Source organism: Corvus hawaiiensis, chromosome 2, assembly GCF_020740725.1.
Source record: "Corvus hawaiiensis isolate bCorHaw1 chromosome 2, bCorHaw1.pri.cur, whole genome shotgun sequence".
NCBI lineage: Eukaryota > Metazoa > Chordata > Aves > Passeriformes > Corvidae > Corvus > Corvus hawaiiensis.
Genome location: NC_063214.1, coordinates 103,147,474 through 103,162,577, shown reverse-complemented (window position 1 = coordinate 103,162,577; position 15,104 = coordinate 103,147,474). Strand labels below are relative to the sequence as shown.

Genomic DNA, 15,104 nt, shown 5'->3' with positions numbered 1-15,104 from the left:
TAATCAAACTGAAGGTAACTCCCCCCCTTTGATAAAAACCTTTGACAGCTAGGTATTTCCTTCCCAAAGCTGCACCCTAAGAAATAGGGCCAAGCATTTTGGTTACCATATTGCTGTTCCCAAGGCAGCAATGACCCTGAACAATAGTGATTAGCCAAAACCATGATTTCACTCTTCCATGTCAAACACCTCCCTAGAGAAATTTGAATGATGTAGTACTACAGAGTAAATTCAGTGGCATCAGAAAAATGGTGGATTTTGTATGCAGTCTCACTGGATGGCGGAGTGAGAGTAAAGGTGCAACAGAAGAGCAGATCATTTCTGCAGTCAGTGGGTAAGAAAAACAGATACAGATTAACAGAAAGAGCAAAGCAAATGGATGACAACGTCTGGTTTTACAGAGTAATCTATGCAGAAGGCTCTTGTCATAGCTAGAGAGTGAATTAATTCTCCCAAATGTGAAACAGCCTCTCATATTCAGGGGTTCACATTTCACAGCCTGTATCAACTATGTTGATCTCTCAATTCCACACTGGAAAAAGCATATCATACAGGCCACCTGGCTATTGTCCAAGGCTCTGCCTTTTGCATGGTGCCTCTGGAGCTAGCTGAATTTAAGAAAAGCTTTAAAATGTCAAAAACTCCCCTCTGTAAGATCGTAAAGTAGGTGTCATCTAAAATGTAGACACCTCCTCCCAGAGGGTGACTCTGCCACCTCACCTGCCTACCTACTCAACAAGGATCAGTGGAAGGACACAATGCTCCTGAGGATGCTTCTGAGCAACTGGAAATGGCATTGCCATTCACTTTACAGGTAATTGATGCATTTCTAGAGCATGCTCAGTGCTCCAATCACTAAGAAAGAAATTATGTAGGGGTAAATCATGAGGCAGATAGCTGTGTGGGAACAGGTATTTGATGCAAGATTCAGCAGCTATTGACTTCATCCAAGAAGGCAGATGTGTGAGAGAATTGGAGTACTTCCCCAGAGTATTCCCTGGACCACCATACTGCTGATGCACAATTAATTGGGCCTGAGAAAGGAGCTGAAATTCTTGGTTGAAACCATGTCTCTATGAAGTGCAAAGTGCTCTTATGTAGAGGTACCAGAGCTAGTTCAAACTGAGGAGGCCTTCTGCAGGGCACAATGCCATGAAAAAAGAGATACTGGTGAAAGAAGAGATACTGGAGTGGGCCTGACTCTGCTTTTCATAAGACCTCATTCCCCGGCTGAAGTGCTGCACAGATGTGGCTTATGCTGTTCAGAGATGTAACTCCAGTACCTCTGTCAGGCTGAGCAGGTGAACCTGAACAGTTGAATAAGAGATGCTTCACCATGTGTGATGTTTATCTCTTGGTAAGTAATTTTATGGCTTAAGGAGACTTGGTGTATGATCACAACCATGAAGCAAGATGAGGTAGCGGTTCAGAACACATTAGCTACCCTCGTGGTAATGCTGAGCAATAACAACTTCTGAAATTCAGGCAAAGCAACTTCAGAGAAAGAGGATTAGCAATCAAAAGGTTGCTAGCATGGTTTGCCCTGCCCTGTACTGGAACCATATACTGTGTCTTTCAAAACCAAGTCAAGAGTTTAAGTCAAAAGGACACAAACCATACTGGAAAGATGAACCATTTATCATAGTGTCAGCACAGAACGACAGCACTCACACTCAGCCCAAGGGGAAAAGGGCCACCAAAGGTCACTGATGGCTGAGGATTTTAGGAAAACTTACATAACAAAATAACAATTTGATTTTAAATCTAAGTTCTGTCTCATTTCCTATGAAAGATGCTCTTAATTAGAACTGATCAGGAGACAGTACCTTTTGCTCCGAAAAATGCAGTTGTCAAAGAAACAATTTTTGAACAGGAAAGCATTTTGATCTAAATGTTTACTGAGTTTAATTTTAACTGGTTTCTTTGTTATCAGTTCATAGCTGGACACTTCCTAACATCTTCTGGCAAGACCATTCAGCTACACTGCCATTTATGACCTGAATCCAAAGACTCAGTTCCTCAAAGTTCTTTGACTGGCTTCAAGCAGCCTCTGATCTTTCTGATTTTAAAGTGAGGGCTCTGCATCTTCAGTCCATGCAATTTTCCCACTGACATACCTTCCTGAAAAGGAGGTGCAAAATACTATTAACTTTGGAAGGCACCAAGTGTTAAAGCCATGACATGGCATGGGCAGTGTAAAAGACAGACCCAGGGTAGGCTAAATATATCTAAAACATGTGCTTTAAAGACTACTGTTTTTTCAAATTTTTGTTTTAGCTTTGTGGGAAGTGAGCTGGAAATTGACCTTCAAAAATAACCCAGATTTTCCATTTATTAATTTTCTTGTCCGAAAAATACATGAATTTCCATCCAAGACAACAGCTTTTTAAAGTGCCTGAGTAACAGGGATGAAACAAGACCATGCAGAGAAGAATAATTTCAAGTCAAGGAGATTTGGATATACCAGACATTCCACTCCCCTGCAAAGTACAAGGCAACCGTGTCCAGGTGGCATCTTGCCTGCCTGCCCAGCTGACCCTCAACACCACAGGAGTGCCAGAACTGGGAGCAGACAATGGGCCAGCCTTGCAGGCCTCTGCAGTTCTGGATGCCCTGAGTCCAGAAAAGGTGGGAACACTTGCTTTCATCCAATATACCTGTTCTTCAATCCCCACTTAGTCATCAGATCAACCAGGAAAGGACATGACAGTCAAAATCTTTAATTATCTGGATTCGGATTCTCAGGCAACCAGCCAGCTCTCCACTGGATGCCAGACAAAATTCAGCCATTTTTACCAAAAAACACTGTCCCCTGAAAAGCTTTCCACCTGTAGCACTAAAAGGCTGCATGTGAGGAAAAACTGAGACAGAGCAACAGAAAGAAGCACAGGGTATTTCATCACTGGGTGACAAAAGTTCACGACTGCCCCAGCCACCTCTGGCAGCCCATGGAGACTGAAAGAAGCTGAGCACTGCACTGGCTTTTGATCTGGTTCTGACAAAAACTCTGGCCCTATGAGCTGAGTTTCTCTCTATTGTCTCTAGAAGAATTTTATTTTACTGTTTTGAGTAAAATAAAACCCACAAGGGTCAAGCCCACAAAATGCTGCCAGGTGGTATGATGGAATAGAAAAGCTTCCAGGTCCTAGCAACCAGTAAAAGTCATATTTGAAGAAAAAGTCAGATTTAGTTCTTGTTTATCCATTCTTCAAGGTAACACTGCTAATCTCCTATCTTATAAAAACTCCTTTCAAAATCAAACTTTTGCACACTGATACTCTACTTACTTATTGCAAGGATCAGCTCTCGTCTCTGTGCAAACCCAATGAGTCTCTCCGAGTCTTTTGAAACCACCACTGGAAAGCCATTGTAATCAGTCTCTTTGATAAGGGTCTCAACATCCTCCACCGTCATGCTGTCCTGTGTCAGAACAGAGAGAGGAGCTTCGCCGCGCCTGGGTCTCATCACGTCAGTTGCCAGGGTTCGGTGGGTGAACTCATCCTTCACATCCAGGAAGGGGTAGCCATTCAGATGAATGTGAGCTTCATAGATCCCTTCTTTTCCAAAGGCATCTGCCACCCACTTGCTTGTGACAGCTGCAGCCATAAGAGGTACAATGTACTCCAGGCCTCCAGTTAGCTCAAACATAATCACCACCAGAGAGACTGTCATTCGAGTAACACCACCTGCCAACAAGGAAAAGACTCAAGTTTCTCTCAGTGCTGGTATACATACTAAGCAACTCATTTATAATTTTGAGCCTTACACTCAAAAAAGCATGTAATTATTTATGCTGAGTATTTTGTCCTTATACTTTTAGCCTTATTTCACTGAAGAAAGGTATTTTTCATCTACTGCAATTTTCATCAAAAAGGTTGAGTGAACTTGCTCATGCCAAAGTTGCTAATATTGAAAAGCAAACAATGAACGCTAAAAGACAGAGCTTTAAAACCAGAAAGGACACACAAAAAAAAAATCAGCTTTAATGGATACTTGAGAAAGTAAAATTGAACCCTGCCATTTAGCCCTCTAAAATGACTCCAAGAATCAGTTAAGTACCACGGCTGAGGCAGGTAGGAGCGTGGAGAAGTGGCCTTCACGCCGGCCTATTTATTGCAGTCATACTGAAGAGAAAGCTGAGCATTATCTTTGGGCACAACATGGTTACAACATCCTACCTTAAAACAGCTTAGGGCCACTGCAAGAGCTGTATTATAGCTTAAACCCTTGCTTTTGATATCACTATAGTAATATAGTTTGAACTGTGTACAGCTTGGTTTGAGGCCATCCCGGCACGCAGCCATAGGCAGGGTTGTAGCTGTATTTTTCAATCTATTCTTTCCATATTAATTTCATAAGCAAGCTCCTTGCTCCTTTAGTTTACATTAAAGGATAAAAATAATCACATAACTGAGGACAAGCGTGTATATATCTCTGAATTATTAGGTAACATTTCTTTGCCTCTGTTCAAAAGGTAAACGTAATAAATCTGCTATTTTTAGGTCTCAAAATACAGCACCATTTTAGATGAGAAAAATCAGAAACAGGCCATTAAAAGATGCTTTTCATCTAACAGCATATAGAAATATTAGATTGTTGATTACTTAACACTATAATCCAGATATGAATTTCATCTGAGGAATGCCTTAAACTTCTGACTGCAAAAAGCTGAGAGCAAATACCAGAGTAAGGATCACTTAATACTTACTCCATATCTCTTACTTTAGGCAAGATAGGTTTTGGTACTAAACAGCCTAAGTACAAGCTGTGACCATTCTACTGTATGTCTCACCATACTATTAAAAACTACCGCACCTTAATTTGGACCTTTTAAAAGAGGAAGAAATTGCAGCTCACATTGAGTCCTGTGTGCAGTTTGGGGCACCACAATATGAAAAAGACATAAAGCTATTAGAAACTGCCCAAAGGAGGGACACGAGGATGACGAAGTGTCTGAAGGGGAAGCCTTTTGAGGAGTGGCTGAGGTCACTTGTTCTGTTCAGCCTGGAGGGGACTAAGGGGAGACCTCATTGTGGTCTACAACATGCTCACAAGGGGAAGCAGAGGGGCAGGCACTGATCTCTTCACTCTGGTGACCAGTAACAGGACCCAAGGAAATGGCATAAAGCTGAGTCAGGGAGGTTTAGGTATATCAGGAAAAAGTTCTTCACCCAGAGGGTGGTTGGGCACTGGAACAGGCTGCCCAGGGAAGTGGTCACAGCACCAAGCCTGACAGAGTTCAAGAGGCATTTGGACAATGCTCTCAGGCCCATGGTGTGATTTTTGGGGTGTTCTGTTCATGGTCAGGATTTGGACTTGATGGTCCTGATGGGTCCCTTCCAACTCAGCATATTCTATGCTTCTATAATTCTATGCTGACTAGCAGATCAACTGCAACATCAGAGCCAAATTTTGGTGTATTACTTCTTTTATGGACATTAAGATAAGAGGAAGTGCTTTACTTGTTTGGACAGTAAGATTCATCCTAGCTTTTTTTAATGTGTCTACACTGCTATAGGTGTTCAAATCCACAGGGATGATCCAGATTGCCTTTACAATCTCTAGATAAAAACAGGCCCTTCTAAGGCCAAATTCATCTGTTCATTTGCCTGGTTTAAGATGTGTATTTCCAGATAATACAGATCTTTCCCATGCCTCATTTTTCTATTTTGGCTGTGAGGGGTATCAAGACAGTTAAGCTCAGGTGTTGATATCTACATTACAGACATTAAATTTTCAAGCAAATCCCACCCTTCCTTCCTCTATACTGATCGCACAAATGATCCTGCTTTTCCAATATGAGCATCCAAATCTGAATTTCCAGCTCTTCCTGGAGTACATCTTTCATTTCAAACCTACCCAATGACATTAATCCGTGTTATGCCTCTCCACTATTTTTTCATCCAGTGATGATGATATCAATAACAGCAACAAAAGAAGATAGAATATGCAAGTACACAAGGGGAAAGATATGATCAGGTAAAAACATGTTCAGATGGTATGCTTGTAACATTCTTGTTGCATCTATGGCTAGAAGTTTGATATGTGAGGTATTATTCAATGGTCTTGCTTTAATAGTTAACAGATCATTGCTGTTATATTCAATAAATCCTATTGATTGAGTGTAATCCAGTATTGGCCTATGATCAAAATGAAAACCAAAATACAGCTCAGTTGATCATAGCGTGACACACAGACAAAATAAGACCCAGAATTTTTACCTCTGTGTAGCTTAAAATTTAGCCAGAACTGGGATGTTTTTTCCCTGCACTGAGAGAGAGCACAGTCTAAATAAGTAAGTAGCTTCAGTCCAGTTACAGTGAATTTCATTACATCAAATGAAAAAAATGCAAGTAAAAATACTCCTGCTTGGAAACCTGCAGCCTAACTTCAATTGTTTTCTTTCCTTTTCTGTGCTTTTTGGCAGATTACAAGCAGTAGGCATCAATGACTGCAAACCTTTCTGTTGCTGACTACCTGGCAGATCACTGGAGCAACCAGTAGAAGGAGCTGCCCATTCTTTAGCCCATCACATTTTGATTTCAACCTCTGTTGCACCCAGAAATGCCAAAACAGAAGCTCACACAAACACAGGGCCCTCCTAAGCATGTCCCCAAACATCAGTGTTGGTCACACACAAACCAGTGACCAGCAGAGACCGTACCCAAGCAAGCTGCTGCTCCCACCATAGCATAAAGCCCTGGTGTGACACAGTCTGCCCCAGGTCTGCACCAGTTCCTGAAGATGATCCAGTCATGATGGTGATATGCCAGCTGCTCCACTCCAATCCCAACCATCCTGCCAGCCATGGCTCCAACAGCCATGCTAGGAATAAAAAGGCCTGAAGGGATCTGGAATGAAATGCAGACACATGAACACCTTGACAAAAATGACCAGTATCAAACAATTTTTATTAACAGTATGAGAACCAAGTTTCCATAGCCTCATGGCAGCCTGCAGTGCTGATCCCCATGCTCTGACACAGTTTTCTGCAGTGACTGAGTTTATGTGGTTACGTGTGTATCAATAGCTTTATAAAATGTTAGTGCAGTTTTTAAAGAAATTTTGAATCTCACCTGCTGCATCCCACTGAATTAGGGAGCTAAATGCTGTTTCTGAATAATAGTTTGCTTTTGAAGTCAAGATGTTCCTGGCTTTGCCTTTATTGCTTTCTCAGCAGGAAGTCAGGAGCTGCTGATGGTTCTGTCATAGGCTTAACTAAAAATAATATCTTGATTTCACCCTCTATCAGATGGAGCACTTTATGGTTTTATTACTACTTTTTTCAGGCTAAATCAGACCAGATTTTAAATTAAATGTCAAATGAAGAATAAAAATTCAGAGAAAGGATGCTGACTGCTCAGAGGCAGCTAATTCTCCATCTCAGTTTACAATATATTTTCCAAGAAGCTCTACGAATCATTACTTTGACGTCTGCTATACAGACAAGTCACAAATCATTAGAAAACAGTATTGAAATGAGAAGGGAGGGAAAAAAAGAGAATGAAAATTTACTTTGCCTTGGCTAAGTGCATTTCCTCTTAGATGTCAAGTGAACCAGCAAGCTGGAGATATACTCCTGCTGGAGAAGACAATTCAGATCTGTGACAAGGGCTTGCATGGAGCTTTGGTTGTTTTCAGAGAGGAAAGCCTATCATACCTTTTTCAGTCTGAAAATGTAGCTTGAGCTTCCTAGAGAACTCAACTAATCACCTCATCAGCATGGCCCAGAGACACTAGGGCTGATAACAGCAGATGCTACAGCCCCCACCATATAGTGTTAACATTGCTGATGAAGTTCGATTGAGTCTTCTAGATTTAGAGGGTAAAGCTATTTTGTCTGTTCTTTTACAGACTGGTTGAAACTGGTAATTCCTCCTAACAGATTTTAAATATATAGGATAAATAAAGAATCACATTTCAAATAAAGAACCAAAGCTTTTAATGAACAAGCATAAGAATGGACTGTCAGCCATAAATCAGTTTCTAGAGTGAAAGGCTAAAAATGGATCGTCAGTTCAAGTGTAGCGTTTAAGAGAAAGATGAGATACTTTAGTTCGGAGCATGGTATAAAATATAGTGTATAACTACAAAAAACTTCTCATTGTCTGCAGACATCAGATCCAGAAATAAATGCTCAGATAATGGGAGCTGTAGACAGACAGAATCTGTTTTTTATGTGCTCTATTAATCAGATATATAGAGCTCACCACAAACAGCTTGGTATATACTGAAAGCTTGGATAAATTGTTCTTGGACCTTTCATCACTCATTTAAGGGGAGAAGGAGTTGTTGAAGGAAAAAGCTGCAAATCCAGAATATTCAAATGACACATCAGTTAGTCTTCTCATTCATTCCTCTTTTTTTTCCAAGATACAGTGCTTAAAAAGATTTAAAAATAGACCTTTTCAGCCACTTCTATATTTTTGTGACGCTCTAAATGTGTAAAATAGTAAATTTAAAATTATTACTTCCTTGAGCATAGCTACCTTGAGGCACATTAAGACATTAATCCAACAAGACAAACAACAATGTAAATAGCCCATGTCCATGAGAGAGCTAAGAAACAGCTGCAGTGGGAATCATCTTGAAATTGCTTATTGGCAAGAGCGGGTTTAAATTCCCATACAGATTTCTTTTTCACTTAACAAAACCACAGATGAAAAGCAGGGCTCATCCCTGTGCTGCCACAGGGGCCCACAAGGCAAGGTGCTTACAGGTGAGCCAGCAGCATCTCAGTGACAGCTCTGTGGCTGGGGCAGGTCAGAGGCAGGCAAGCCCTGCCAGAGAGAGCAGCTGCCCATGGCAACCCGTCTGTGCCTTGCGCTCGCGACTGCTCCTGCGCCCGTGCCCGATTTACCTTCATGCCGAAAGTGAAGATCGTGATGACAATTTTGAACACCAAAGCCAAGGCCAGCTGCCACATGGCAGAGTAGACTCCGGGGCCAGCAGGTCTGTCAGGAATGTCATCCACTGGCCGGGTCATGTTCGGGTCATTGATGTAGTCGCAGAGCTGCGAGGACTCCAGGGCACCGCAGTCATTGAAGAGCTCAGAGATCAGCTCGCTGGTGCTCCTGCGGGTGTAGGGGTTGGGGTAGGCGATGATGGCAGTGATAGCTGTTATCACGATCACCTCCAGCACTGGGTATTTCCCAAGTCTGGTGGTTTTTCGCCTCCTGCACCAGGCAATGTTGCATCGGATAAAGAGGGTCCCCCAGAGGCCCCCAAAGACACCGAGCAGGATGAAGGGGAAGAGCTCGGCCATGTACCAGGGGGTGTGGTACTCCACGTAGAACAGGACCAGTCGGCTGTTTCCAAAAGGATTGATGGACCTCAGTGTGAAGGCAGCCACGAGAGCAGCAAAAAATGACCTCCAGAGGGTTTTCAGAGGAAAGTAGTAGCTGACCTAAAACCAAGCAAAGACCATAAACATTTCACTGGGTGTGACAGAGGGTGCTTCCTTTAGCTACCATCACCATCTGTTTCATTTGACTTTACTGCGAGCACTAGCCCTTACCACAGCCAGAACATGTTCACAAAGGTATCAGAAAAGGCATTTTCAGATTTCAGAAAAGGAGTAGCAACTAGTTTAAAATCAATAAATTTAAATCCAGAGTTGCTGTCTAGAGAGTACAAGAAATGCCTGACAGCTTGGTCCATGCATTAGCAAGCTGAAGGCCGGAGAAACCTCAGCACAGGGATGTATTTCCATATTACTCATCTAATTTGTTTCCAGAAAGCCAGTGCCCTTCTACTATTCAGATTAAGCTAAAATATCTGGTTATTTCTTATTACTAGTAATCACAGATCATTTTTTAGAAGAAAAATAGGCATATAAATATTTGAAAAATAATGAGTCATCTTGGAGAAAAGTATCAAATTAAAATATATTTATTGAAGCAAGTGAACTGCCAGGTCTTACCTCTTCCAAACTAAAAAGCACACCTCCGATTGGAGCCCCAAATGCAACAGAAACTCCTGCAGCAGCTGCAGCTGAAAGGACCTACAAAGCAAATGTTTACATACAAGGCATGAGTAGTTTGAAACCCCAAGTATCCAGACAAGGAAATTAGAAATTTATAAGCCAACCTCACCTCTCTTCTCTTTCCTTCATTCTTGCTGTACTTTGAGAAAAGGCTGCTGAAGAAGTTTCCGCAGCAACAGGCCACATGGACTAATGGGCCCTCTTTCCCAAGGCTGAGGCCTGAAGACACCACCAGAACCAAGGTGACTGTTTTGATTAAAAGTGTCCATTTTCCCAGGTAGCCCCTAATAATGAACCCACTCAAGATGGTTTTTATCTGGAAAGCAGGAAGAACATGTTGAACAGATGAAGAAACCTTTTCTACTCTGAACTTTCAAATGGAGTTAAAACTCCAGCAGAGTTTAAAAAGTTGCAGACTGCTTGAAAAGAGACAGTGATGGAGAGAAAGAAACTGTAGGTAGGGCAGCTTTCCCACAGCAATATCTGAGCACGGGTTAAGCAGACCACACTTTTACTGCTGTTACGGGTGGTCCCCATAACAGGCAGTAAGGACTCTCACAGAGATCAATAGAAATATGAAACTCTTACATATCTCCTTGGCTTACAAGATCAGACTTAAACCGGATTCGAGTTTAAAAAAGCAGGAAAAAAGCAAATAAACAACGACAGATTTTTTTTTCCAGATAAAACACACAAAAAAAGTTCTAGCTATTTGGAATCCCTGTGCCATAAAAGCATGCACGTGTTATGAAATGAGAAAGTCCAAAAGATCGTATTTCTACACATTTTGTCTTAATTTTGCTAGTGAGTGGCTAGGAAAGAGCACAATGCATGTGCATGACACACAGGCTGCAGGGTGGGATTTGGGTTTGGACTCTAGGCCTGGAAATGGGCTGGAGCTGAGCATCACCTCACACAAGGGATTTAGCACTTGGAAACTGGCTATATAGTTAACTATGAAGACTTTTTAAAACCACAAATATATCAAACACATAACAAAGACACACATGACTACTTTGAAACATGGAAATTATTCAAATATTTTAAATTATTTGTGGTGAGGTTTTTTGAAACATTTGAATGATTCTCAGAGATCAAGAACAAAAGTATGCCAAGATTTCTAAGCTTTGGGCTGCTGATTCTGTCTGCCAGATTCTTAAACAATAATTCCAGCAGTTCCATAGCACTTTTAACAAAAGACTGCCCTGATTTCCAAGACTTTCAATGACTCTGCTGGTTGAATTACAAGGTTCTTCATTTAACAGCTTAAATATAGACAGAGGCTCAATGTGTAAAATATTGAAAATCAAGTAAATATTTTGGCTGCTGTCATGCTGGCATAATGTACATTATGTTGTGTTCAGGAACACAGCAAAAGATGTGCACCAGACACTTTTCAGGCATCCCAAATGATGGGCATCTTCAGTAGCTTAGGAAACCTTAGCTTTGTAGCCCTCCCCCTTCTTTTTATTTTGCTTTTGTTTAGAGTCTAGCCTAGAAAATAACTGGTTTTTTAACTGGCCCAAGTAATTTCATCCTAGGAAAAATCTCTATAAACTTCTAGTGAGTATGTGTCTCTTGGAGATGTTGATTTTTAATTCACACTATGGCAATGAACAAGTACGTGCATTAACCTGTCACAGTGACATATGAACACTTTTTACTATGAAAAACTGAGATGATCACCATAAAAGCACAGACAAAGGAATGAAGGCAGATGAAATGGAAAGACAATTTTCTTGTCGCTATGCTATCTCGTGGTACACTTCTGGAATGGGAAAAGGCAATAATTTTTTTTTGGTTGTTTGGATTTTTTTGGATATTCATGCACAAAGAGAAACTCACCTCTGGGATTCCAGAGCCACAGGCATAAGGAGCAAACACTCTGACCAGGGAGACTGCCAGGAAAGCAAAACATAGAGCCCACATAATGTACAGAAAATAGTTTAGAATGTAAGCACTTGCACCCTAGAAAAATAACAGTAACAAACATTGTTAGACAAATGCAGATTGGCAAATCTCACACTTCTACTAGGGATCATGATGGCGTGGAGCCTGATTTTTCATTTACATAGTAAGAGCTGCTTTTCCTCAGGAAGGACAAATAACTTTATATACTCCAACAATTTTATTACTCATGGAAAGAAGCAGCGTACTAATAAATACCTAACCTAGTCCCTACAGTCTGTTTGCAAGGGACCCAAATACCTTAAACTGAGCATCTTTCAAGCACTAAAAAATTTAACTAACCCACATAAAGTTCCAAAACATCAAACAAATATGTCATAAGGGCAAAAGCAATTGGTAACGAAAAGGCAGCTAATGAAGGAATCTGCTGTGTTCATCCCATGGTGGGGGACAAGGAATATGTATTTTTCCCTGATACGTATTTTTCTGAGGGCTAGTATTCAAAGGTCAGTTCTCCATGCAGATGCTGATCTTTTCAAACAACATCCCTGTGTATATCAGTAGCCAGTTCAGTTCACAAACAGGAAGGGTAAAACCTTAAATAAGTCCTTTATTTCTATATGGTGCTGTCCACGATAGGGTTGAAACTAATTTTAAAACACCATAGCTTGGCAGAACCCACTCACACATCTCAGTAATTTTTGCCCTAATATTTTAAAATCATTCCTGTCAGGAATGAGTTTCTCTTCAAACTAAACAGCTTTACTTTTTTGACAGAATTGGAATGCTAATGATCATTACCAATGGTTGACTGTGCAGTGCCATAGTGGAAGCATAGTCAATAGTGACCTTCAAGTTTCTACCTTTTTCCAATGGTCAAGTCAAAACTTTTGTTAAAATCTGCCTTGGAATACTTTTGCCTCCTCACAGGCATAGTTTTTTTAAATTTCCAAAACCCACCTACATGGACAAAAGAGAATCTACTCAGCAGCATCAAATTGATACAAGGAGCTTAAGCCTTCAACCAATATCCTGTAGCAACATGACACTACAGAATAAAAAACCGAGATGAACCTCAGTGCATGAATTGGTATGAATCCTTCACCTCTAAGTGAACTCTTCCTACCGGATGCAATCCCAGCTGCTCAAGAATATTGGGGCCCCTGCCTCTGCTCTGCAGGACAGCAGCCTGGATATCAACATTATGATAAATCAAGTAGGAAAACAGGCATTAATCAATTGTATCAGTTAACAGAGCTGGCCAACCCCTGTTCCCAGACATAAAAAACCTAGACATGAGAAGTCTCCCTGTTTTCAAATCTGCAAGGAATCAACTTTTAACAGTATGGATGTTTGCTGGCTTCCTTTTCCAGGTCTGTCCAAACGAAAATGCAGTAAGGATACCACTAACCCTTATCCTTATGGATATATCTGGAAGAAAGGCAATTTGTTAAGCTGGTGCTTGCTGAAGTTAGCAGATGGCTTTGCTGATGACAGCAGAATGCTGAAGCAATACGTTATCCCCCAATGCCCTAAGCAGTCATGGATCCCACACTTGCAGTGATTGACACCCGGCTGTAGTAACCATGGATCTTTGTTGCTACAGCTGAAGACAGTCTCATGAATGTCGTCTCCTAGTGCTTTCAATTACAAACAGCTATGACAATATTTGCTCTTCCTCTAGAGAAAACTCTGGATATCTTGCCTCAGGGCAAAATCCTTCTGTCAGTGTGAACCTGGAGTACCTCCAAAGAAGGCCAACACCATTACAGAAATTTGGCCCTACTAGGTTGAGCAAAAGCTGTAGTTTTGCTTCTAAATTCACTGGAGTAAAATTAACTTTGTTTCTTTTTACTTCTTCTTCTTTTGCATCTCAGAAGTCATAAGAAAACTCTGTCAGCTCGTTACTGCAGTCACACATACACCTACAGTGCTGTGGCAGGACCCCACAAGAGCCCGTATGGCCAGTTCAATCTTATCCCTTGGGACATCTTTCATTGTTACATTTTCCAGATATCTGGCATTCTGCAGGTTCAATTGCAGCAGTTTCTAATGATTAATAATATGAAAACCTTTGGGAAGTGAAGTAGCAGTAACTCAGTATAGCAAACGGTTCATTTCTCATCCATTACATGCCACTACTGAGGCTCTGGAGCAGTGAAAGTCTTGAGCATGTACACTGGAGTCAGAGACCAAAGCAGTTCACCAGCAGAGCTGATCCTGCTACAACCTTTCCCACAGCAGCTCGAAAGACTCACCCTGGAAACAACAGTGATGAAGCAAGTAGGGAAACTGAGCAAAACTTTGTATTTTAGTTTGCAAGACCAAGCAGTATTTCAGATCTGGTGTCAGTCCAGTTTAGATACAGATGGAACACAATCGAAAACATCCTTCACAAACTCAGAACACTGAAATAAACCACATCCCTCAGAATGCCCTCCAATGTATGGTTACTCCAGAGGCCCAGAGCTCTACACTGACTCCATAGGGATCTCACAGTTTGCAGACTCTCCCCTATGGATGTTACAGCAGTGTGTGTCCTCATGACTGACAGATTCAAGGCTGCAAAACTGAGAAGTGGGTTCCACATTTAGAAGGGCTTCCTTGTCTTGCAGGTCTCTGCTTTATGACAGGAGATCCAGAAGCCCTGGGATAGGAACCCAGTCCATTTCTGGATCCAGTGTCATGATCCATGGAAGACAGAGGGTCCTTTCCTCTAACTTAGACATGTGTAAGCCATCAAAAATGGGGTCCTCAGCCCCAGTGAAGCTGGGGTTGGGACCAAACTGGATCTGCAGAAGAGGGCAAGTCCAGATCACCAGTGACATCTGATGACCTTTTGATCTGCCAGTGAATTTGAGGTTTTGAAACTTCCTCACACCAAAAAACCCTCTTCACCTCCTCTTTGGAAGTGGTTCAAGACCAGAAGGATGAAGGATATAATTGGCCTACAAAACAGTGATTAGGGAAGCAAACATAGCCTGGTAGGTGTCTAATGGGCTATTATGTTTTCCATAATAATTTATATCAAGCCTCTGCTTTGGGCTCATTTTATAGGAGCACTAGAATGGAAACATTTTTCAGGAGAGGCCATAGGAAATGTCACAATTCTCTGTGAAAACATATGTAGAGGGTTTATCAGAGCCATAAATTGGCAAAACCACAAGGAAGAACTGATCTAAATCTCAGTCCTCAAAATGTCAAATTTAGT

General features: G+C 41.4%; 1 protein-coding gene across 4 annotated transcripts in view; it reads right to left on the bottom strand.

The window, feature by feature from the left end:
* CLCN4 (chloride voltage-gated channel 4) overlaps window positions 1-15,104 on the bottom strand; it is a 43,855-nt gene that overhangs the window by 6,885 nt on the left and 21,866 nt on the right. For all 4 annotated transcript variants that reach the window (XM_048329061.1, XM_048329069.1, XM_048329076.1 and 1 more), the window contains 6 exons: window positions 11,831-11,953; window positions 10,095-10,301; window positions 9,923-10,003; window positions 8,861-9,406; window positions 6,665-6,851; window positions 3,288-3,686 (listed from right to left, as the gene is read on the bottom strand). In XM_048329061.1, coding sequence (XP_048185018.1) covers window positions 3,288-3,686; window positions 6,665-6,851; window positions 8,861-9,406; window positions 9,923-10,003; window positions 10,095-10,301; window positions 11,831-11,953 — 1,543 coding nt within the window. The remainder of the gene's footprint in view (window positions 1-3,287; window positions 3,687-6,664; window positions 6,852-8,860; window positions 9,407-9,922; window positions 10,004-10,094; window positions 10,302-11,830; window positions 11,954-15,104) is intronic.